General features: G+C 38.0%; 1 protein-coding gene across 1 annotated transcript in view; it reads right to left on the bottom strand.

Annotated features, from left to right (window-relative positions):
• nos1 (nitric oxide synthase 1 (neuronal)) overlaps positions 1–26,683 on the bottom strand; it is a 153,227-nt gene that overhangs the window by 22,384 nt on the left and 104,160 nt on the right. The window contains exons 18-22 of the mRNA XM_057831649.1: positions 24,811–24,985; positions 23,049–23,187; positions 21,692–21,770; positions 19,010–19,203; positions 7,088–7,257 (exon numbers count right to left, since the gene is read on the bottom strand). Of these exons, the coding sequence (XP_057687632.1) occupies positions 7,088–7,257; positions 19,010–19,203; positions 21,692–21,770; positions 23,049–23,187; positions 24,811–24,985 (757 nt within the window). The remainder of the gene's footprint in view (positions 1–7,087; positions 7,258–19,009; positions 19,204–21,691; positions 21,771–23,048; positions 23,188–24,810; positions 24,986–26,683) is intronic.

Here is a 26,683-nt window from a genome sequence, read left to right on the forward strand (position 1 = left end):
TGACTTGTGAGAAACAAGCACAAGAAATTGCCACGCTGTTGTAAATTGTTGTATTTTGATTATGTCATGATATGTCGAGACAAATGACGAGTCAAATTTTACGTCAGACGTCAAAAGGATCGTATCTCGAGGTACCATTGTATCGGCATTTGAATTGGAATGGGTAAATTCACGCCACTAATCGTCACCGTCTTCGGCTTGGAATGTTAATAAGAATGAAAAGCCAGCCATAAAACAGGCATTTATTCCTTCATAGTCTTTTTTTAGTCTGTCGGCCGTTCGCCTCTTGTGTAAGCAGAGTGACGAATGTTTTTGCGACTCAAGCGGCTTTTTGCCACCCAAAATAATCACCTTCCACATGTCGATGACACACGCAAACAGTTGGCAGTCGCCGCCGCAATTCCGCTCTCATCTCTCGCGTGTGTTTACACAGCTAAAATAGGAAACCTTTCCTTTAGCCAGGAAATGCAACAGTAGCGGGTCTCGACGCTCTAAAGCCGATAAAACAAATGAATGCTCGTCAAGCGGGGGGCCGTTAAGAACTGTGAAACCTCGTCAATTCAACCGTTCCCTATTGGCAAATAATTTCACCAAAACCGAGATACCACAAGATTTTATCTTTAGATTTGTCCAACAATATGGGCCAATAAAAGCATTTAGTATAATATCTGCATCAGTTTTGCGCTAACATGTATGTTGGCTTAAAAGTGAATGTACAAGTCTGCAGCCTTTGTACGAGGGCTAGTCACAGCTTAGCACGCCAACTATGCTTAGAATGACCTTTAGATGTCTCCAAACTAAGATGCTTGGGATATGTTAAGTGAGCAAAGAGCATTTGCATTCATGCATCACCAATAAATTGAAAAATAATGAACAATAAACACGTATGACTGCGTTACCAGTAAGAAATAGTCAATAAGAAAAGTCATAAAACACATAAATAACTATCATTAAGTATCTTGGCAATTGTCACTCGTTGGCATTGTCTGGACCGCGGTCCAATGATTGCCTGCCTATAATTTTATTGCTTTTATTTACTTTTGTAAACCGGTTTTATTTGTGATTTTTTCTTTTTATTTACTCCCTTTATTTTTGGCTCATTTAGATTTAAAAAAAAATTTATATGGGACATTATTGACCGTGTGACTGTCTAACCCTAACCATACGTGATATGAAAGAGAACATGACCAAACCATGCGTGATATCAAAGAGAACATGACCAAAAAAAAACTGATTTTTGCACTATTTTATGGATGAATTATATAGTGGTGCAATATCGGCACTTTCCCCTAAAACTTCAGTTGAATTTGTTCTCATTATTCCACAGAACTTTCATTTGGAAAACCTTGAACCTATTACCGTAATTCTCGCACTATAAGGTGCATCTGACTATAAGCCACCACCCACCAAATGTGACATGAAAACAACATTTGTTCATAGACAATCCGCACCGGACTATAAGCCGCAGCTATCCTCACTGTATTATGGAATGTTTACAACAAAAAACATAACTGGTAACACTTTGATAGCGGCAATCATACGACTGTCATAAGACCAATGAACCACCATGAAAGCTTTCAACCAATTGGCTTCATAGGCTTCAAGAAGCTTCATTTGGTCATCCCTGCTCCCTTAGGGGAGACAGTCAACCTCTTCTGCCACCTGCTGTCAACACTGTTGTTGTCCAACATGCCTCCTAAGATGCATTGCATTGCTAAAGACAAATAACAATAAAAATTCATGTTCTGTGCCAATTATTTCTTCCGTTACTGTTCCAGTCATTTCATTAATTGCTAGGTATTTGGTAATACTTTGAGAGTCAATGTCATTAGACAGTCATAGTTATGACGTGACACTGTCATGAGCATGAATGAATGTTTAGAATATATCATTTAGTGTAATCCAGCAAATTATCTCACTTTTGAATGGATGTAAAAGATCCGAGCTGGACATAAAGTTAGTAACATAATTTGCCGAATGACAACGACATCTGTCATAGGTATTCAGTTATGTCCATGATAGTGTCATGTCATAATTATGACAGTCTTATGACACCGCTGTCAAATATCGTGTTACCAAATACAATAACAAGCAATTAATGAAACAACTGGAAGAGTAACTGAATAAATAATTAGCAAAGAACATGAATTTTGATTGTTATTTACATCTTTAGCACTTCCCTGCATGCTAGGATTCAAAATGAAGGAAAAAAGTAGCGGTTTATAGTCCAAAAATGATGGTACATTTATAATTATTAGATGATCAAGGGGACATCACAATACAATTTCAAATCATATGATAAGTCCAGGACCGCATATATGGGTATCAGTTTGGTATCGGATTTTTGGAGTTGGACAACATTGGGATATTGGCTAAAAAGTAACGATAAAATATGACACATGGACTATTAACATTTTTTTTGGGGGGGGGGGGGGGGGGGGTTCAGGCTGAAAGGGATCCACGGATAGAAAGACTTCTCAAGAAGATAGAAAGAGTTCTCAAAAGATCTAAAGATCCGCATTCACGCGGTGGTGTTCGTCTAGTGACAAAATACGTCATCACCCCTGGCGTCCATTGCGCGCATAAAATATAGCGCCATCCGTAGATCAAAACATCTACTAAATATTATAGATTTATAAATCCATGGCAATGTTTTAGATGTTTCTAATAACATATTTTAGTAAAAGAACAATTGTGGTTTATTAGAGCCAAGTTCCCTTTTAAGAGCCTAATTTTCACTGTCTCTACATGGCTACGGCTAGCTTTTGGGCTAGCCATACTGTATGTTTGTCCCTTTAAATCAAAAATAAAGATCATTTTTGTGGGTTCTTTTTCGCATTATGTAAAGCAAGAAATGCCAATTTGCCTTTTAAAAGGAGGAAAAGCTGTGCCTCGTGTACAACGGATGTGAAAAGACTGCTTCAGTTCACACGTAGTTCACACAAAAATAACGGAACGCTTTTGTTTCCACCGCTCAAATCTGTGTCTTGATACGTCTTCAACCATGCTACGGATATATGAGTCACCGCTCGGCCTCAGCCAGAGGCTGGTGGAGTAATTTTGTATTTTACGCTCGCTTTCCATGCCAGAACGACAACACGAGCGGATGCTTTCGGTGGATGATAGTTCACAGACACTTTTCCTGTGTTTCCATCAAGTTAAACTGCAAGGAAAGTGATGTTTAATTTGTGGATTTGTCTTATCTTTGTCACATAATTACGCATACAGTGCTGGCCAAAGTATTGGCACCCCTTAAATTCTCCCAGAAAATGATAATGCTTTAGTAGTAATATCTTCATTTATTTTGCTTGCAATGAAAAACACCAAAGAGAATTAAAAAAAAAAAAATAGTAGGACAAAAGTATTGGCACCATTTGAAAAATCATGTGATGCTTCTCTAATTTCTCTAATTAACAGCACCTGTTACTTACCTGTGCCACATAACAAGTGGTGGCAATAACTAAGTCACACTTCCAGCCAGTTAAAATGGATTCAAGTTGACTCAACCTCTGTCCTGTGTGTACCACATCGAGCATAGAGAAAAAAAGAAGACCAAAGAACTGTCTGAGGACTTGAGAAGCAAAATTGTGAGGAAGCATGGGCAATCTCAAGGCTACAAGTCCATCTCCAAAGAGCTGAATGTTCCCACATCTACTGTGCGCAGTTTCAATAATAAGTGTAAAGCCCCTGGCACTTTGGCTAACCTCCCTAGATGTGGACAGAAAAGAAAAATTGACAAGAGAATTCAACAAAACATTGTGCAGATGGTGGATAAAGAACATCCAAACAAGTTCAAGCTGTCCCGCAGTCTGAGGGTGCAACAGTGTAGGCGTCTGAATGAAAAGGGACTCTATGGTAGGATACCCAGGAAGACCCCACTTCTGACCCAGAGACATAAAAATGCCAGGCTAGAGCCAAAACTTACCCGAGGAAGCCAAAAACGTTTTGGAAGAATGTTCTCTGGTCAGATGAGACAAAAGTACAACATAGTTTACATAAAAAATAAATAAATAAATAAAATTTTTTAAAAAAGGCCTTCAAAGAAAAGAACACGGTCCCCACATTCAAACATGCCGGAGGTTCCCTGATGTTTTCTGGTGGCTTTGCTGCTTCTGGCACTGGACTGCTTGACTGTGTGCATGGCATTATGAAGTCTAAAGACTACCAACAAATTTTGCAGCATAATGTAGGGCCCAGTGTGAGAAAGCTGGGTCTCCCTCAGAGGTCTTCCAGCAGGACAAAACACACTTAAAAACGCACTAGAAAATGGTTTGAAAGAAAGCATTGGAGACTTCTAAAGTGGCCAAACCTGAATCCAATAGAACACCTGCAGAGAAATGAAAATGGCACCCTTCAAATCTCAGAGACCTGGAGCAGTTGGCCAAAGAACAATAGTCTAAAATTCCAGCACAGCATTGTAAGAAACTCATTGATGGATACCAGGAGCGGTTGTTGGTAGTTATTTTGTCTAAAAGTTGTGCTATCAAGTATTAGGCTGAGGGTGGCAATACCTTTGACCAGCCCATTTTTGGAGTTTTGTGTAAAATGATATGGATTTAAATTTTTTTTCATTCTCTTTTGTGTTTTTTTCATTGCAAGCAAAATAAATGAAAATATGACCACCAAAGCATTTGGAATTGCAATCATTTTTTTGAGAGAAATTGAGCATTATCTGACAGAATAGCAGGGGTGCCAATACTTTTGGGCAGCACTGTACATAATATAAAAGAACATTGGATCTCTGGTCAAAAAGATACACAAAGTGTCCTCAAAAATAATCGAGTAAATTCAACTTTACATACAGTGCTGATGTTGCGCCAATAGGAATCGTGTTAATAAGAGCTGTTATGGCGCATTCTAGAGTGAAGGGTACCGTGTAGGCGGCTGCTTTAAATCACAGAAAAAGTAACTGGTAATGTAACTTAGTTGCTATCAAAATAAAGTATGTAAAGTAACGAAGTTAGTTTGTAATTCTGGTTACTTCTTAGGAACTGTGGCAACACTGTCCCACGCATATGCTCACAGTCCTGTGTCGGACCTAGAGGAGTGACTTTTCTGCAGAACTAGACAGGAGCGGGTGCAGACTTTTGCAGGACACATCTGATTGGCATGGACGTCAGAGCAGGGGAGGTGCTAACCATAAAAGGAGGTGCTACTTTTCAGCAGCTCCCGCCGACAGACAGGAGAGATTTGACAATGCGTTTTTAACGAGGGAATGGACACATCATTGAAAGCTTAACAAAAAAAAAAGGTCTTTAAAAGGTCTTTCTTTAATAGCACATATAACTTCAACATTAACACAAACTTACGGCTCTCGCCAGGCCGTGTCTCCAACTCACTCCCGCATCATGTGAGCAAAACAATATTGGCGCCGTGTGCACTTTAGGGTGCCTCGGATAATTCTGTATCAGAATATTACAGCACGTACTTCTTATGACTCCAGGCTGTTTGTCCCTGCTCATTCAATTAGACAATGCTTTCCAAAGCTTGCTAACGTTTCTGTTTTTGCTACACCTGAATGCTAGCCTCGTTCCCATCCCCCACTCTCAGCCAGCAAGAATGTTGCTTCCATCTTGAGGAGGGCAGACGCTTTGAGGGTGACGGGAGGAGTAGAGGGACGAGGCTACCTGAATGCACCACCTGGATAGATGCGATGGAAGTGATCGTGATTGGCTGAGGGTTAGAGTCATGGTAAGCCAATCAGAGCCGGTGTTTTCACACACAAACCGGAACAGCGCGTGCGGCAAACGCACAAACACAAAACAGATGCAGAGGGATATGATGGCAGAGCATTCAGAGGAAAATTTGTCCTTTACAAGGTGGAGATATAAACACTATTTGAAGTACAGTAGGCTATGTCTACTTGACCAATTGTCTCAGGTTGTGAGAGTTCGATTTAATTGATTAAACTCACTTTATATTGTTTAATGCTGATTGGTATTTTATTATATTGTTTACCGTTTATTTTTGTTGCACTTCAAGTGTAGGATAAATCTGTTGCTGGTGAGACGCAATAAATATTACAAGGTTCTATAACAACTACCTGTCTGTTCTTCTCTATTCAACTGACTCGAATACTGCTCAGAAAATTTCAAATTCTTTGACATACAACAACTTTTTAAAGTAACGGAAATATTTACTTTCCATGGTAACTAGTTACTTTTACTATAGAGTAATTCAGTTACTAACTCAGTTACTTTTTGGAGGAAATAGTGAGTAACTATAACTAATTATTTTTTAAAGTAATGTGCCCAACACTGGAACTTTTAATACAGGCTATTCACTGAAAGTGCGCCTTATATTCTATGGAGGACCAGAGTGCAAAAATTCAATAAATAAATACACAAATAAATAATTAAAAGTGTCATTAAAATGCTTTTATTTCAATATTTATTTCAATATTTATTTTTTTATTTCAATTTATATTTCAAAAATTTCGATTTTTATTTCTTTCAATTTTTATTTATTTCAATTTATATTTATTTCAATTTATATTTCAAAATTTGTTTCGATTTTTATTTATTTCAATTTTTATTCATTTATTTCAACTTTTATTTATTCAATTTTTTCAGCAAACGCGACAGATAAAATTATTTCATGGTTGCACCTCCGGAGGAACAAGAGTGCAAGAAATAAATAAATAAATGTTGAAATAAATAAATAAATGATGAAATAAATAAATAAAAATTGAATAAAAATTGAAATAAATAAAAGTTGAAATAAATTTTGAAATAAATAAAAATTGAAATAAATAGGAATCGAATAAAATAAATATAAATTGAAATAAATAGGAATCGAAATCAATAAAAATCGAAATAAATATAAATCGAAATAAATATAAATCAAAATAAATAAATATAAATTGAAATAAATAAAAATTCAAATAAATAAATATTGAAATAAAAGCATTTTAATGACACTTTTAATTATTTATATAATTGTGTATTTATTTATTGAATTTTTGCACTCCTGGTCCTCCATAATATTCTGAGGAGACTCAAAGTGCGCATTGGTGTAGTTTCTCCGAAAATAAATAAATAAATAAATAAATCAATCAATCAATGAGTGCCTAGTCTGTTGCGATTACCTTACTGAGCACCTCCAGTCTCTTCTTGTGTTTGTCGTTAGTCGCCAGGGTGGCAAACTGTTGCAGGAGTACAGGAGTGGGTGGCGTAGTAATGTCCAGAAAATACTGGAAGGCCTGGAAGATGGTGCAGGGTGGGATACGGCTGGCATTGGTCCAGTTACTGATGACCCCTGCCAGGGTCAGAAAAGAAGAACTTATTTTGGGGCGGATTCATAAAATAGTTTTCCAAAAGAATGATGACTGCAAATTTATGGGGAAGTGGCCCCTTGACAAGCAGCAGACTGCACAAATGTGAAATACTAGCCCTGATATATGCAGCTACGGAGCCCCTAAAGGGACATTGACAGATTTAAAGTAAATTTAAACCATCTGGTGCGCTCTAGATAGTATGTGATGTGCAGCAGATTGTTTCTAGTGTGCACCAGAAACACTCTGGTCAATATTAGCATTATATAGCATTTAAGCTTGTGGACTTTTGATATGCAAGTTAGCAAATTAGTGTTTTATTTATTTATTCATTTTTTTATATTGTTTGAGGCTAAGCTCAGGCGTGCATCGGACACCAGCAGTTTCAGTGTGCTAAAAACGACAATACAGGATTGAGTTCTGCTTTACTGCAATCTTGGACTCAACTGGTGCCTAAGCTTTGCCTCAACTAGGGTGATCAAATGTCCACTTTTGCCCAGACAAGTCCACTCTTCACGTCCTCTCCGTAGCATCCGGCCGGGTTTTATAAGGGCGCACCAGCGTCCAAAAAGGAGTCCAAAATATTCAAATAATATTTGATGAAAGCAGAAAACAATAAACAAAAGAACAACAAAACCACTCATAATAAGTCTTTAGATAATAATTAAATCATTTTTCTAGTGTGCCTTCTGCCCGTTTCACTTTTTCCTGTGATGTGATCATTTCACCACGGACCCTAGTCTCACCACCCAGCAGACCAGCGAGCTACCTGAAGGTGCTATTTTTAGCCTCCGCAATGCAGCGACGTTACGGTGACAAGTCAACTTCATGAAAAGAAAAAAGCCCTTCGGGTCAGAAGAAAAAGAAAGACAGCAAAGACGTGATGAAAAACAGAGGTTTGTTGTGATGATTTTTTTTCAACAGCAACAAGCACGTAGACTTAGCGCAACTGCAAGCTAGCGGTTATTTACATAGAGCTTATATGACTTAGTGCTAAAGCAAAATTAAACTGTCATTAGCCAGGCTGTTGTTTTAGAAATATTTTCAGTATTCAGCCAGCTCTGGATTAGTTTCAGTTAAATTTACTCCCCCTCCAATTTTAGAGAAATTTGAACAAAGTGTATGGGAGACTAAAATTGTCTTGCTTATTTTCATGTGATGTGAACCACTTTTACCTTGTGTTAAATTGTGCTTTTCAAATAAATTTGCCTTGCCTAAAAGTGCCAAGGTTAAATAAATACACTATTAAATATGGAATTAATCATTTCAAAGTTCTGTGGTATTGGGGACTAAAAGTGCCACGGATTCAAATACAAACATTTGTTATTAAATGTGTCATTAATTCATTAAAAAGGGGATCACATTCATGTAAAAACATTCAATTTATACATTTTTTTTTGCTATCATATATTATTTTATTCATTAGTATTGGATAGTCCTGTGTAGTTGCCATGCTTCAAGAATTTATTTTCTTTTAACTAAGCCCATCAAAGATAGTGGCCGGAGCCCATAGACAGGTACAGTAGGCTGCAAGAATTTAGGCCACATTATGGTTATGTCATGCTGGTTTCACAATCAACAGCTATTTGAATTATATAATGTAACATTCCACTTTCTTCTCTTTGTAGATGCTCTTCTGAAATATTTTCTTTCTACCTCTGTACATCCTGGGCCATCTTTTACAGCGAACTTATCCACATCAGCACCAAGTCCAAGCCCACCAAGTCCAGCAAAGAAGTGTACCTTCCAAAACAACTGTCATATGAAAGTGCAATAGATGCTTTTGCATCAGTGAAGCCAAGGTAAGGTTATAGGTCAAGGTGGAAAAAAAAAAAAAAAAAAAAAAGTTTCATTTTAAAGTGTTCTGTGTGTCTTTATATAGGTTTGTTTGTGTGGGTGGGTGTTAATCATATTGTAATAACAATTCTAATTTATTTAATGCATTTGATTTTGAAGTGTTTTTTATTGGTGCTTTTGAATAGTTATTACAGCATTTTTCTTTTAATTTATACACTTGTTCGTTATCTTTTTTTCATATAATAAATTACAAAGAGATAATGTGCTTTTTCAGTGTGAGTGTTTAAATATGTGTGGTGAAAATAGGGGGGCCAATAAATATGTTTCCTATGGCACCAAATTGGTCAGGAACAGCCCTGAAGTTTTCTATCCAGACGGAGGAGGCACACTTTAAATATATTAAAGTGATATAGGCATCTTGGAGGGAACTTTGAGTAAAATGAAGTATCTCGAGTCCAGGCCGAGTGTCCTCTTTTTTTGGAAATCAAAATATGGTCACCCTACCTCAAGCGATATGAAAAATAAATAATTGTGGATTTAATAACAATAAAAGAACTATAGGTTAACTTGCATAGCAAAAGTCTGCTAGCTTAAATGCTCTATAATACTAATATTTACCGGATTGTTTCTGGTATAGTTTGTAGTCCGCACCACATACTATCCGGCGTGCACCAAATTTATTTCTGTCGCTGATAGCTTAATGCTAGCAAATAATTGTATCAAACCAGAAATGGGCAAATGAAACTAGCTGCAATGACAATGTTAATGACAATGTTTTCTTTCCTTATTACATAAGAAAGTTTAACCTCTTGGTTAGCTAGCTAAACAACTAGCGTCTACTACCGAGAAAAAGCTAACATTAGTATGGATTTGCATATTGTAAATACTCCCAAACTACTGTTAAAAAAAACTTTTAACCTATAAGATGAGCTAATCAAGTCTTTGATAGTTTGTTACATATTAATGATGAATATAGAAAAGTGAAGACTTATTTTTCGAGAATTTTGAAGTGGAATGACCCAAATATAGTATATATATTTTTTTCACCATATGGCATATTTGTTAAGCCACAGGATGCACCTGTCCAAACAGATTCTCAAACAAACAAGAAAAAAAAAAAGAAGAGAAATGGCTTTTAACAAACACTTAAATACCTGACACATGAAGCAATTATCAGAGAATCCAAAAATTTGAAAAATAAGGTCCTAATGAAACTTTTTTTTTCAAATTTGTAAAAAGTCAAAATGAATATGTGTAATAAGCGCACTGATATCTATAACCCTTGCTAAATCCGTTTTTTTTTTCTTTTCTCATAGAATATGCAGATGCATGTGCTGACTTGCATCCATCATTTTTTTCCCCAAAAAGAAATGTCAAAATTCTGAATTAGGCTCAAAATCGTGACATTTTAGGTGTATCAAATGTGACACATTTGGCAATAAAGGGTTAACAAAGGAGGACACTCATTTACACCCTATAGCACTTCCTAAAGATACCCCTCAGGGCTCAATACTCGGTCCAACATTTTTTCATATTTACTTAAACAACAAAAGCTATGCTATCAATTATTTGCCCATCTATATAGACAACACATTCATTCGCACTTCTTCCTAGTTTTACTAATGTCACGTTTATTTTTATTTTTTAAACAAATATTACAATTTAGGTCACTTTAGCTATTTTGTTAGCATGTCCATGTATGTAAATGTGAAGCTGCCACGTATGTGACACTCTTCCGCTTGGTTTGAGGCCTTGAAAGCGCTTCTTGTCGATGGGTTGCCATGGTTGCAGAGAGCCTCCTGTTATTGCTGCAAAGCACAAACGGGCTTTTCATATTTTGCACAGGATTGGAGTTTTGTGCATAGACAGAAATCGCCAATGATGGCATGTGGAAATTTTAAACCAACTGTTTTTGAAAGTTTACAGGCAGGGCAAAATTTCGAATTGCACGTCTTAAGTGTAATACCACGCTGTGCCACAACATGCCAGCTAACACTGAGCTCTACTGAAAGATGTGGAGCTAGGTTAAAGACAAGAGAACTCATGCGAGCGAGTTTTGTTGTGTGCTGCTTTCTGGTTGACAAAGCAGCAGTTGTTTGAAGGTTTTCTGTTGCATTCATGCTAAACGCAATGTCGTTTCGGGTATGACATCTTGAGACTTTTGTTTCGTACATGTTTACCAAATTTTGTGTTGCCAGGGGGATACTGGTATTGATGGCTGAATTCTTTTAAAGGGACATTCCCGTCATTTTGATAAAATTGTTCTTAATACATGAAACATGAGTAATAACAACAAACTCTTCGTCTCCACTGCTAGCACTGTTGTTTTCGTCAAAGATGACGAGAACGAAAATGTTTCTTCGACGAACCATATTTTTATGATGCTGATGAGCTAAAAATGTGTCTTGGGAGACTAAAACATAACAAGATGAATGCCAGTTTTGGTCTGACGAGATGTAAATGTGACAATTTCTGGCGTAATTTTCATTGTGTGACATTGTATACCCTAATTTTCGGACTATAAGCGGGTACTTTTTTCCCTCATTTTGAATCCTGCGTCTTATAGTCCATTGGGGCTTATTTGATGATTTATTTGGGTTAATAGGTAACACTGTTTGACAGCGGCATCATAAGACTGTCATAACAACGTCATAATTATGACATGACATGACACTATTATGGACATTACTGAATTATTATGACAGATGTCAAAATGTGTCACGTTGCATATTATGTCACTAACTCCATTTATGTCCAGCTCGGATCGTTTATGTCCATTCAAAAGTGAGATAATTTGCTGGATGACACTAACCGACATCTATTATAAGCATTCAATAATGCCTATGACAGTGTCATGTAATAATTATGACAGTATTATGACACCACTATCCAAGAAAATGTAACCAAATACCATAACTAGCAATTAATGAAACAAATGGAACAGTAACTGAAGAAACAATTAGCACAGAACATGAATTTTGATTGTTTTTACATCTGTAGCGCCGCAATGCATGCTAGGAGGAATGTTGGATGACAACAGTGTTGACAGCAGGTGGCAGCAGAGGTTGATTGCCTCCCCCAAGGGAGCAGTGATGGCCAAATGAAGATTTTTAAAACAATAAGGCTTTGCAGCCAATTGGTTCAAAGCTTAATGGTGGTTCATTTGGTTTCATGACAGTCTTATGATGCCATTGTCAAATGAAGTATTACCAGTTAATATCTTTTGGTATAAATATCCCATAATACAATGAGGGCAACTGCGGCTTATAGTCCAGTGCGGCTTATCTATGAGCAAATGCCGTTTTCATGTCAAATTTGGTGGCTGGCGGCAGGTGCGCCTTATAGTCCAGAAATTACGGTAGTTACCCTGCATCTAAGTGTTTGGTTTAAAATAGGCTTCGCTAGCTTGTTCTGAAACACAAGGTAATTTTTTTTCTTATGTTGGCAATGTTGCTTTAGTCTTTTAAAGGTTTGTGCAGAGTGATCATCACGCACTAAATGTAACTTGTAGCGTTAGCGTAGTGTTCGCGTTAGCATTCGCACAACTTTTGTGGAACAAAACCTTTGAATTTTTAGAGATGGAAACATTTTGTGTACTTGTCAAATAAAACGACGAAATGTTTTTGAGTGTTCGTCGATGAAAACTAGACTAAGACTAACCCATTTCGGAATGACAGACTAGAGGTGCAACAACTGATCGATTAACCGACAACTAATCGATTAGCAAATTAACCGACGACTATTTTAGTTGTTTAGGACCTTCTTCATCTTAAACTTGTCTAAATTGTTGAAATTATAACATTTATAACTTCTCAGTTGTAAATAGGATCAAATTTCATTATATTTTTGTTAGGTCAAAGTAGGTCGAACAAAAATCTGCTTTTACTTTAGAAAACAATTTACATTCTTGCCAATGTTCAGACAATTTACTGTCAAAATTAGCTTTTTAAAAGGGCTGCAACAACTAACCGATTAATACATTAGTTGCCAATGAATATGATAATCGATACAGTTGTAGACTACAGTGGTGTGAAAAGGTATCTGAACCTTTTGGAATTTTTTACATTTCTGCATAAAACCACCATCAAATGTTATCTTATCTTTGTCAAAATCACACAGATGAAAATGCAGTGTCTGCTTTAACTAAAACCACCCAAACATTTATAGGTTTTCATATTTTAATCAGGCTGGCATGCAAACAATGACAGAAAGGGGAAAAGTAAGTAAGCGAACCGTCTGCCAAAGGAGACTTAAAGGGCAATCGAACATTGTCTGATGTGCAACATGGCTCGGTCAAAAGAGCTGTCTGAAGACCTGCGATCAAGGATTGTTGATTTGTGTAAAGCTGGGAAAGGATACAAAACCATCTCTAAAAGTCTGAATGGAGAGTTTGGCACTGTCGCTTCTCTCCCAATGAGTGGCGGTCCACCAAAGATAACGCCAATAGTTCAGCGTAGAATACTCAGAAGTAAAAAAGAACCCTAGAGTGTCTGCTAAAGACTTACAGAAATTACTGGAACAGTCCAATATCTCAACTATATGTAAAACTATGGCAAAGAATGGTGTTCATGGGAGGACTCCACGGAGGAGGCCACTGCTGTTTAAAAAAAAAAAAAAAACCCAAAAACATTGTTTCTCGTTTAATGTTCAGTAAAAGGCACTTGGACACTCCACAAAAGTTTTGGCAAAATATTCTGTGGACTGATGAAACCAAAGCTGAATGGTTTGGGAGTAACACATAACGCCGTGTGTGGAGGATAAATGGAACAGCTCACCAACATCAACACTTCATCCCCACGTGAAGCATGGTGGAGGGAGCATCATGATTTGGGGTTGTTTTGCTAAATTAATAATGGAAGAATGAATTTTTGCAAGAAAACCATCTGTCAGACAGTTGAAGCTAAAAAGAGGATGGCTGCTGCAACAAGACAATGATCCAAAACAGAATGAACTCAACTTCAGAAGAACAAAATACACGTTCTGGAGTGGCCAAGTCAAAGTCCAGACTTGAACCCCATTGAGATGCTGTGGCATGACCTAAACACAACGATTCATGCCAGACATCCCAGGAATCTGACTGAACTACAGCAGTTTTGTAGAGAACAATGGTACAAGATTAGGCCTGATCGATGTGCCGGACTGATTTGCAGCTACAGGAAACTTCTGCATGAAGTTATTGCTGCCAAAGAGGGGGCCACAAAATATTAAATGTGATGGCTCACTTACTCAGTTTTCCCCCTTCTGTCAATGTTCCCATACTATCCTCATTAAAATATGACAACCAATAAATGTTTCGGGTGGTTTTAGTTAAAGCATACACCGTTTTTTCATCTGTGTGATTTTTACAAAGATCAGATCATATTGGATGGTGATTTTATGCAGAAATGTAAGAAATTCCAAAAGGTTCAGATACTTTTTAATACCACTGGATATGCATGTATACATGTACAATTCAATTTCTTTGATATATATCTAATTTATATCATAATTATTACATTTGCAGTGCTTAATAACAATTATTAAAATATTCAATAACGTTCAAGCGACCCCAAACTTTTGAACCATAGTGGTACATAATGAAAAATCCCATATAATACACTACGGTTCAAAAGTTTGGGGTCTAAGGACCCCAAACTTTTGAACCGTAGTGTACATTTACATATAATTTTTTTTTTTTTTTTTAACTTTGGGGGGGGCATGTCTTATGTGTATCTCTTTACAATGTGTTTAAATCTGAAATCTGAACAAATACATTGAACACACCCCAAATTTTGTTTGTCTAATTTTATTTTATTTTTTTATTAATCTAAAAAAGCTCCGCCTCTACTTTGCGGATTTTCATGGCGGGGCGGGAGGATTTCCATTGCCGTGAAAAATGAGGATTCATTGTGAACATAAACCATAATTGCCATTTATTTTTTGTATTACAGTATTTTCCGCACTATAAGGCGGACCTAAAATCCTTTAATTTTCTCAAAAGCCGATACTGCGCCTCATATTCCGATATGCCTTATATATGGATCAATATTAGTTAATCATGGCATGACATTCCCCTTAACGCAGCTTCATCTAGTAGATGCATAATGCAACCCCAACTACCACTACTACTGCGCCTTATAATGCAGTGCGTTCTATATATGAAAAGAGTTTTCAAATTGGCTAGTCATTAAAGGTGCGTAAATTTAATGGTGATTTTATGCAGAAATGTGAGAAATTCCAAAAGGTTCAGAAGTCTTTTCATACCACTGTACAGTTAAGTCACGAAGCTGTAATCAAATATTATTTTTGAAGGAGTTAGTCATTCATTTGGTCTTCATTGCTAATTACAACATGCCGAAAAGAACTTCAAGATAAACTGTGAAGGTCATTGAGAGAGGTGACATTCATCCGATTAATGAATTAATCGTTTCATTAATTGTACGGTTAATCAATGATGAAAATAATCGTTAGTTGCAGCCCTCACTAAGACTAATAAGTAATTTGTCCTAAAGACTAAGACGAAGATAAAAAGGGCTGCCAAAAACAACACTGCTTTGGACTTTATGGGTTTATCGATGAGTTGTGTAAACAATATTTGATGTTAAAAAGTGGAATTGGCTTTGATGTGGACTCTGCAGGGGAGCCAAAATGTTAGCTTGAAATTAAAATAGTAGACTTTCTATGTCTTTTCAGGTATGGCTTCTTAGCACTTTTATTTGTAGGTCTACTCTGACATGTCTATCAAATTGGAAGTTGAAAATTATTTCCAATTTAAAATGGAACAGAACAACTCAAAACGTCAACCTTAGAGGTGAAGTTACGGGGGCACTAATGCGCCTGCAAGCATTGTATTTCCCTGATGTGCCAATTATTTTTGGGCCTCGAGAAATTTGAAAGTGCTAAAAGGTCACAAATTGTAGTCGTAATGAACAATGTAGGAGAAAACAGCATGTGCAGGATGGTTAATTTAGTGCAGAATGTCAGGAAAATCTTGACAATAGCGTTCCAAATGAGCACATTTTAATCACGCCATGTAGCCACATGCACACGCAAAAACCCGCGCAACAGACACACGAAAAGACCTTCACCTGCAGAAAACAAAACAACTCTGAAGACAATACAATATTGATTCTTTGGACAATGCAATATTTATCGATATTACAAAGTCTGCGACGATTCGATTACATTTTAGCTATAGCACTAAAAAAAATGTAATCAATTGTATTATGCTTAAGCATTTTCGCAAACCTTTCTAATGGCATATTGATCAATATTTTGCATTTTGATAGATTTCGATTCAATTGGGCTTCATCAATTGCACTATCGATCCAGATCGATGGATCGTGACACAGAGTACAAAAACAACCAGTGTTGTCACAGATTACTTAATTTAATTACTGATTACACCTCAAAAAAGTAATCTAATTACTTTACTGATTACTTTATTATCAAAGTAACTAAGTTACTTTTTACCAATTTTTTTCCCGTTTGGTGCCTCAAGATAAAAATACAACAGAAAAATGTCATCGCATGTTATTGAAATTTTCACATAAGGCTTAATCTTTGAGTTAGCAGTCATTTAATTAGTCGATGGAGTTGATTTCAACCACCATTGACTTGCGCTAGCTTAGCCACTCCGGAGCCCTGAAACTAACAAATAACTGACAAACTGCACGGAATTTGTTCAAATCAACCACAATGACTAAATAAACCCCCGCTAACTCCAAGATAAAGCCTAATGTCAAAAAATTCTGAACTTCCCCTTTAAAATAAAGACCTAGCTGTTAAAATATTGTATACAAAAGATGTAAAGCAATAAAACAACAAAAATTAATGAAATGAACAAGAATCCTACAACGTATCTCATAATGGGTCAAAATCATTTTTCGAGCTGATCATGTGACTAGCAATTTAGAGACTTTTTAGAGACTATTTTGCTTTGCTTACTCAAAACTACACCTGTGGAGGCAAGATGGATATTTAGAATTTCTGTAAACCTAAGCTTTCAAACGCAACCAACAACAACTGAGCTTGAACAGTTTTATATACATATACATGTACAGTGGTACCTCTACATACGATCGCTTCGACACACGAACTTTTCGACACCCGACGTAAAATTTGACTCGCCATTTGTTTCTACATCCGACGACATGCTCGAAATACGACGACAATGGCAGCACCGCAGACGAATGCACGACGGATTTTCTTGTGTGACAAATCAACACAGGTTTCAGAAAAGGTTGGTACAGGTGGTGAAACAAGGAAAAAGTTGACGCTTACCTTCTAAATGAAGATGCAAATGACAGAAAAATATGAGCGTGGGGTGAAATGGCTCAACAATACATCTCCACGGTCCTCCTCCGACTATCGTTCGCCAGTCTTTATAAGTTAAGCTGACAATTCTTATTGTGGTAACATCTCCAGAGAAATCGCCAGCTTCGCCACATTTTCATCATTTCTTTCACAACTTATTCAACACAAAACGCCTGCTGTCTGCCGCAATTGACGATGTTCTCAAGAAAGCATTGAAAGCGAAAGTAAACTCTCACCCGCTCCCCTCCCTCTTTGTCACGTCAGCCCCGCGGTGCCTTCAGGTACAGAAAAAAACGTCCGCCTTATTAGAACCCGTTTCGTTACACTATTACAGGAATTATTATTATTATTATATTATTAATCCGATTTTTATTTATTATTTATTTGTTTTGCTATATGTAATTGCCATTTGTAATAGTACCAGCAGTATTTTTTGAGGATTTAGTGCAGGTTTTTGGGCTGTGGAACGAATTAATGGAATTATAATGTATTCCTATGGGAAAACCCTGCTCGACATACGACCATTTCGACTTACAAACAAGGTCCTGAAACGGATTAACTTCGTATGTAGAGGTACCACTGTATATATATACATATATATACACATTATTGGCCAAGAGTTTGGCGACACCCAAAAGGTGGATACTTTGAAGAATGTAGAATATAAAACCTGTTTTCAGTCATTTCACTTTTTTTGCCATTCCACATGTTTGTTCACAGTTTTGTTGTATTCAGGGAGGATTTACAATAGTAGTGAAAATACATAAAACGTAAAAATGTTAAGGTGTGTCCAAACTTTTGACTTTTGTTTCAGTCATCAACATGCTTTGCCCCCAGTCCCACAAAAGTAAAACTCCGCCTATGGTTACAAACACTGACAATAAAATGTGCATAAAGGCTGGTTACAAACTGTAGAAATGCTGGCTGTCTTGATACCTGTAGGCTTTGTTTCGAGTTTTGTCGTGTTGTGCTGTAATTCCAAGTGCTTCCTTGTTGAATTGGATGTCGAGTTTTTAGCGGCCGACAGCCTTTTTCAGCCAGCGCAAAGTTTGCAACGCACGGAGATATTTTTGTCATTTTCACTGGACAGAAACGTGAAGTAATGGCTGTATTTCCAGTGAGCAAAGGCAGCCATTTGCGGTATATATCCTGCCTTTCACTGTTAGCCTCGCTGCCTCGTCAGAATGCTATGTTGTTGACCGCCGTGGCAGACGGCGCTCAAACAACATGGTAATACACATGACCCGGTTTTTTTTTTCCCTGATGAGAAAACGTGAGATGTGATGTCACTCCCACACTCAAGGGCAATATTTTCTATTCAAATGCTCTTCGTACATAACTACAGTATTCCTCATTCTACATACATTATGAGGCAAAAACAAAATAGTAACGCACGGGCACTAAGGAAACTTTAATCTGATTACTGGCTTGGAAAAATGAACGGGTTAAATTGCTCGCTACTGAAAGAAACAGATTGAAAACAACACATGCCAAGAACACACATCTGTGTCGACACACACATGTAAAAACAAGACCGAAATTCATGTTAAATATACAAAAACAACAACAAATGCACAAGAACACCACCACCTGCAAAATGCAATATTTACATGCACAAACACCCACAAATATGTATGCACATACCCAGCGCGGTGTTCCTCTCCTCCAGGAACTCCACTTTAACGATTTGATTGACATCGGGCGCATCCTCCAGTTTTTCAACAAGCGCCGTGACCAGATCCTCGTGGTTGCCGGCGAAGATGCCCAGATGGTCGCCCGGGTGATAGCAAAGCTTTTCGTGCCCGTTGGTGTCGAGCCGGACAAAAATTGTAGAGCGGCTGAAAAAAGCCAGTTCAGTTCACTTGCGTGTTTATTTTTCCTTCTTTACACAAGCAATTGCTTGTGTTACTTGTAGTAGAAGTGCATGTACAGGTACAATTAAAAATCATTTTCGTAGAGGTACACGTACAACCAAGGGCGAAAGTTTAGTCTCAACATTGGTAGGGACGATATACAATCCCTGGCAAAAAGTATGGAATCAGCAGTCTCGGACGAGCACTCACTCAGACATTTTATCATGTACAACAAACTCAGATAAAAAGCTTGAAAAACTAATGAATTAGTTCAAAAGTGCAACTCTTTAGGATTCAGAAACGCGAAAAGAAATGAATAAAACATTGTGATGGTCAGTAAATGTTACTTTTATAGAGCAAGTGCAGGGAAATATAAAATCACTCCATTCTGGGGAAAAATATGGAATCATGAGAAACAAAGAAAGAAATAATCAAAACATATCCCTAGTATTTAGTAACACCACCTCTGGCTTTTATGACAGCTTGCAGTCTCTGACGCATGGACTTGATGAGTATTCTTCATCAATTTAGTGCCAACTCTCTTTGATTGCAGTTGCCAGATCATCCTTGCAGGTCGACCATTTTTTTCCCCAATTTCCACCACAGGTCTTCAATAGAGGAGTTCCAAAAAAATCGATTATTACATGCATCGCCATTCGATACGTGACGATTCGTTTACGATTCATAAAGGTTCAAAAATGATGTTTTTCCCTCATAACTTTATGGCAGCCCCTCGTAGCAGAACGAAATTCAGGACACGTCTGCCGCCTGGCACCGTTAGCAGGCGCGCGCACGTTATGATGGATGTTGCTGGTTACTGAGAGAGAGATTTACTCCTTTTTAAAAGACTGGAAAATAAATTTGTGTATGAGAGAGGCAGGGACAGAAGCACAACCCGGTGGTCATGCTTTTGTGCGCAAGTTATTTTTTTTAGAGCAAGAAGGGAAGAGAGACAGCTCGTTGCTCCTTGTCATTTAGATGTCCAGCAATAGTCTTAAGTCATTTCACTTGAAAAATGTCCAGAGTGTGTTGCTAAGACCCGTTTGCATCTAAAAGAGGTGAGTACACGAACCCTCTTGTACAGTTTAGCCTTTATTGTTGTTGTTTTTGAGATGTTAATAGTTAGCGCCGAGCGCTAAGCTAATTAGCTAATTCGCTAACGGGTATTTCAAATGAAGAACGTGTAAAACCACGATTAAGTACAGCAGTAACACTACAAACATGTGAAATAGTACAGAATTCGGTGAAAACAAAGTATATTGGTTAAAATAAATCTTATTTCTAAAGACACTGTTTCCAGAAAATGTGGAATTCATTCCACCTGTGTAAATTTTATTGTATTGTTGAGAGAAATAAGTACTCCCTTTTAAATCGGTTAATGTTTTTGCACTTTCTTGTAAAAAAAAAAAAAAAAAAAAGCAGCTTAAGGGCAGCTTTTTGTTGTATGGTTATGTTTCCATCGTTCCTGTTGAATCATTAGGATATTTTGAATAAATAATGGACATAAATTTGTTTGGCTACTGTATTACGTAGTAATATACGATGCATTGATAATCGCGCTCATCGTCAATACCGCTATCATCGTTTAATAATCGGATCGTAGCACCCTGAATCGTAATCGAATCGAATCGTGGGGTGCCTAAGATGGTACACCCCTAGTCTTCAATAGGGTTTAGTTCTGGGCTATTTGAAGGCCATCACATTGACTGGATGAGCCTTTCTCCAAGGAATGCTTTAACAGTTTTAGCTCTGTGGCACGATGCATTGCCATCTTGGAAAATGACAAACATATTTTCATTGGAAGGGATAAGAAAGCTGTCTGAAATTTCATGTAAACTTGTGCATTTATTGAGGATTTAACCACAGCCATCTCTCTAGTGCCTTTGCCTGACATGCAGCCCCATGACTGAGGGGATTTTGATGTTTTCTTCAGACAGTCACCTTTGTAAATCTCACTGGAACAGCACCAAATAAGTTCCAGCATCATCACCTTGTCAAGAGTTAAGAATCTGCATTGGACAAGGTGTCAAGAGTCAAGAAACTGCATTGGAGGAACTAGAAAAACGTGAGCAAGAAGCTGCTTAGAGAGAGGGGTGTTGCATAACCTGATATGTTGCTCACACAACATGACATACACACAGCAGAATCAAAATAAAACATATACATTAAAAAAAAAAAAAAAAATGGGAGGGATGCCACGAGCTACCTACACGAGCATTACGATCCACTGGTCAATCGTGATCTACGTAATGAGCACCCCTAATTTAGCATATCAGTTAATTAGGGTCATATTCGTGAGAAATGAAGCCCTAACCCAATCTGTTTGGTCTTATTAATTTCCTATCCTGTCCGAAAAGTGTACATGCAGGTTATGCTATTATATCGTCCCTACCAATGTTGAGACCAAACTTATGCCCTTGTTTCAAAGTGAGAAAAATGTATTCCAAAGTGACAAGAAAAATCAAACACTCACTTGGATTTGGGACTTTGGAGGTTTTGCGATTCCAGCATTTTGGCTGCGTAAACTCGCTTCTTATGGATGCTGTAGAGTGCTGTAACAATATCAATCAAGTGAAATTATATTCATTATCATTCATTCATCTTCTTTACCACACAATTATTTTCGATTGACATCATCGGCAACATTCAATGAATTGAACCATTTGACAAACAGGACACTGCTGCATGATTTACATGTGTGAAAAGTTAGGACCGGTGGACGGACGATTCTCCATAATTCAACATCAATAATGACATGTTTAGTGTTTCATTAGCATGTTAGCCTCCAATGGCAGGAAAGAGTCAGGGTTGCTCAATGGGGAAGACAGTCTCCAGCCCAATCTCATCGTAAAACCCACCCAGTTCAATAAAACACAGCCCAAGTTACAAACTCCCAAACAAGATAAGATGTTTCCATTAAAAACTCAATCTACATTTTGATGTTATAAACAGAAAAAAATATATATAAACAGTGGTGAGACATTGTAGAGGAACAGTTTCGCCGATAAGCATCATTGGAGAGTTCTTAGAAAAGGTTCAAACTATTGTATTATTTACATTTACTTTCAATTAACACAATAATGCATTTTTTTTGTCAACGATGATGGTAACGAAAATATTTTGTTAACAATTTTTCATGAAGATGTAGAGACGACAACGAGCTAAAAATGTGTCTAGGGAGATTAAAACATACAGAGACAAATAGTAGTTTCACCCGACGAGACGAGAACGAGACGAAAATGCGGAAAGTGTTTCCGTCTTACGCTCACATTGTATGACATTTTCTTATTGTACATGTAGGAAATGTAGTCTATTGTAGCGGTGTTAGGGTCATGTCACTCATGTGACATGTCCTGCTCCCCCACTGGTGACTGGTGATTAACTCATTCACTACGAAACATGCATAAACAATGATTTTCTTTCAGCTAGGCTGCGCTCCAGGCTTGCTTGATTTGAAACACGTGCTAAGTTATTTGTTTTCTTACTGTATCTTGGCAAAAGAGAATACGCAATGTTGCTTTAGTCTTTAAAGCTCTGTGCTGAGTGATCATCACAGTAAATGTAACTCATAGCATTATCTTTAGCATAGGGCGTGTCCTCCTAAACTAATGTTGTGTTGTTTTGGATGTCTTAGAAGTAAGACTTGTCCGTTTATAGTAGTAATGCTCTGTGCTTCTGGTTGCAAATTTTATAAAACCATTGGCCAATAACAACAATGCTCGTCATGTACAACTTCGGCAACTCAGCTCTAGCACATTGATGAAAAATATTTTCGCGTACTGTGAAGGGGGGTAAAACTAGGGCACATGGAAGTATGTTTGATTTATTACCGTCAGTGAGAGGAGGCGCCTCTGCGGTGTACGTCAAGCGGAACTTGCTTTTCTTCCAGCTGCGGTGGTTGCTGATGAGTGAGTCGTTGGCCTTCTCGATGTTGACGTCGTCGCCCACGCAGAAAACGTCGCAAGCGGCCTTGAGGAGGGAAAGATGGCAAAACTGTTACAGTGCAGGAGGACACCACGACTCACATTAGGCAATGGCGTAAAAAGGTTCACAATGCGCCGTTGTGTTAATTTATGGAGTAATATGTAAGCTTGGTTGCGAAACTGGTACTGCAACCAGGATAAAAATACTGACGCGCACAAGATCCTCTTTGGGCTGCCAAATAGGTGCTTCGCAATGAAGAATCAACCTGGCTTATACCAATGTTGCCTGATAGTCGGCGACTAGAAAATGCCATTTCTGGAGAAATTGCATTGGTAGCTTTGTTGTGCTGGTCGGTATACTTGAAGAAAATGCAAGTACACGCACTTGTACTACAAGTACAAAAAGGTACGTGCACTGGTAGCACAACTACACATAGTAAAAGTCCACGCAAGTGCACGTAATACAAGTACACGCAACTTCATGTACAAGTACAATAAGGTACACGCACTGGTAGTACAAGTACAAGTAATACTACTACACGCAAGTGCACGTACATGTAGTACAAGTAGATTTACATGTACTTGTAGCGCACGTAATACAACTACATGCTCTTCTAGTACATGTATACGTAGAACAAGTTGATGCAAGTATACGTACTACAAGTACATGCACATGTAGTACTAGTCGATGTGTACATGTAGTACATGTACACGTAGGTACATGTAGTACTACTAGATGTACATGTAGTAAGTGTTGTAAGTGCACGTACATGTAGTACTACTAGATGTATACGTACTACAAGTACACGCAAGTACACGTACATGTAGTACATGTACCCGCAAGTACACATACATGTAGTACTAGTAGAGGTACATGTAGTACATGTACACGCATGTACATGTAGTACTAGTAGAGGTACATAAAGTACATGTAGTACACGTACACACGTAGGTACATGTACATGTAGTACTAGTCGATGTGTACATGTAGTACACGTACACGTAGGTACATGTACATGTAGTACTAGTCGATGTGTACATGTAGTACACGTACACGTAGGTACATGTACATGTAGTACTACTAGATGTACATGTAGTACTTGTACATGCAAGTGCACATACATGCAGTACTAGTAGATGTATATGTAGTACTTGTACACGCAAGCACACGTACCTGTAGTATTAGTAGATGTACATGCAGTACTAGTACACGCAAGTATACTAAGTACTAGTACACATACACGTAGTACTCACACACGTAGTACTAGTACACGTACACAGAGTACTACTACTTGTACTTGTAGTACAAGTACACATTCTTGTAGTATAAGTACACATGCGTGTACAAGTGCAAGACATCTATGCATATCCTTGTCTTATTTACGAAGCTGACAGAGGTCTGGCAAGCTGGACGAAGACAAAGAACTGATCTCGTAATTGGTGGAGGGCGGGACATCCCTTGTAAACAGAATCAAAACAATAGCAACCAATTTGTGCTGAGGTTAGACTTGGGACTTGACTTAGGGAACATCTCGGATGAAGAACCGTGTTACAAGTATTTCCCCAAAACATTTTTTAACGTCGAAATTTTATGGCCATATCATAAATGATTGAAGTGCAAATCTTACATATTTCTCCTTTATATGGATGTACGCTGTGTAAATGGCACCTTAAAAACCTTCTTGGCCCAAGTTCTGAAGGACTCCTCCTGGCCACACAGCTCGTCTCCCTCGCCCATGCGGAGGATGCGCTCCCCCCCGAGCTCCTCGAACAGCGTGTCCACAGCGTGGGCAAAGGCGCAGAAGTGTGGGTAGGCCCTCGAGCCAAGGCCAAACACCGAGAACCTACACGTACGCACGCACAGAACCAAAACGCACACAAACACGAAACATCGCGTACAAACACACAAATATGGACACGAAAATACACAAAAGACATATTTGCACATAAACATGCACACAAAACATCGCAAATGTACATAAACACAAAAAACACGATAAAAACACAAACATGTACGACGCAAAGAAAAGTAAGAAAACCACAACACGTGTAGTCGAGCACAAAGACACACATGCACAAAATGGACACAAACATTAACAAAAGAGGCACAAAAAACATTTACGAAAACATCCGCCCACACAAAAACACGCACACAGAGAGAGTAAGGGTGAACATCAAGACAAATTAGGGAGACACTCCTCCCAAAATAAAACACCCGCAAATAATGGCGAGGTGAACACGAGTGAACAAGTTGCAAATACTTGAGCGGTTTTCGTTTTATCTTGGCCGGCTCCACGTTTTGCTGTTTTGTGTCCTTTCCGTCTTGGTGCTTTTCCGTTGGGGGACCCTGTGGGACCCCGTTGTGAGCGGCCGGCAGCGGGCCATTGGGGGGCAGGTCACCGCTGGGTTTCACAAGCAAATGTTGGAGATGGACTGATTTTCGCACTTGGACTGAAAGCGACTGATTCCGTTTGATTGGTTGCTGTGATTGCATTAAGAACCATCCACCGATCAATAAGTCAATCAATGGAATAATCAAAGAAATTCTTCTTTTGAATGATTTGAATCTTCACGTAGCCTGGATTTTCCCCCAGACACTGATCCGCTTTTCAGCTCTTCTTAACCACCAATTGTTGATACCCATCCACCTTAACCCAATGATACTTTTCCACCTCTCCATCCACCCATCCCTCACTCCATCCATCCATTCACCGTTGTTTTTGTCAACGATAACGATAACAAACATATTTTGTCAACGAACACTTTTTTCATGACAATGACGAGATGCTAACGAGCTTAAAACGTGTTTTGGGAAGACTAAAATATAATGAAACGAATGCCAGTTTTTGTCTGACGAGACAAGACAGATGAAAATGCGCAATGTTTTTTGTCAAATTTTAGCCTGCATGTAGCAGTGTCTGGTTGTGTCACTCATGACGTGCTGCGCCTCCCTTCCCGACACACCAGTGTGTCGTTTCCATTCTCCATGCAGGCTTGCAGACACGGTAAGATTTGTTTTCGTGGCCAGAGAGAATATGCAATGTTGCTTTAGCCTTTACGTCTTTGCTGAGAGATCATCACACACTAAATGTAACTCGTAGCATTAGCATAGCATTCCACTAATGGCGAGCATCCTATAAACTCTAGGGCAACCTCTTTTCAAATACGTTTCTCGGCGTCCACGTGGCTATGATTAAAATAATGTACTGTTTTCCTGCTGATTTTGTATAATCACAGATTTTGGCATTGTCCTTGCGGACACTACAAGATGTGCTCGTCTGTCAAAATTCATTCAAAATAGTAATAATAATAATAACCCTTATTCATTTATTTTTGGAGTAGATTTCTTAAATTTTACAGACGAAAAAATTGTTGGGTTAACGTCGACTAAAACTAGAACAAATTAGTCGAGTTTTCATCAACAAAAACTGGACGAAGACAAACACATTTTGAGATGACTAAAACATGACTAAGACAAATAAGTACTATGGTCCAAAAGACAGACGTAAATGAAAAGCTGTTTTCGACAAACAATTTTTTTC

This window comes from Corythoichthys intestinalis, chromosome 3, assembly GCF_030265065.1.
Source record: "Corythoichthys intestinalis isolate RoL2023-P3 chromosome 3, ASM3026506v1, whole genome shotgun sequence".
NCBI classification, from domain to species: Eukaryota; Metazoa; Chordata; class Actinopteri; order Syngnathiformes; family Syngnathidae; genus Corythoichthys; species Corythoichthys intestinalis.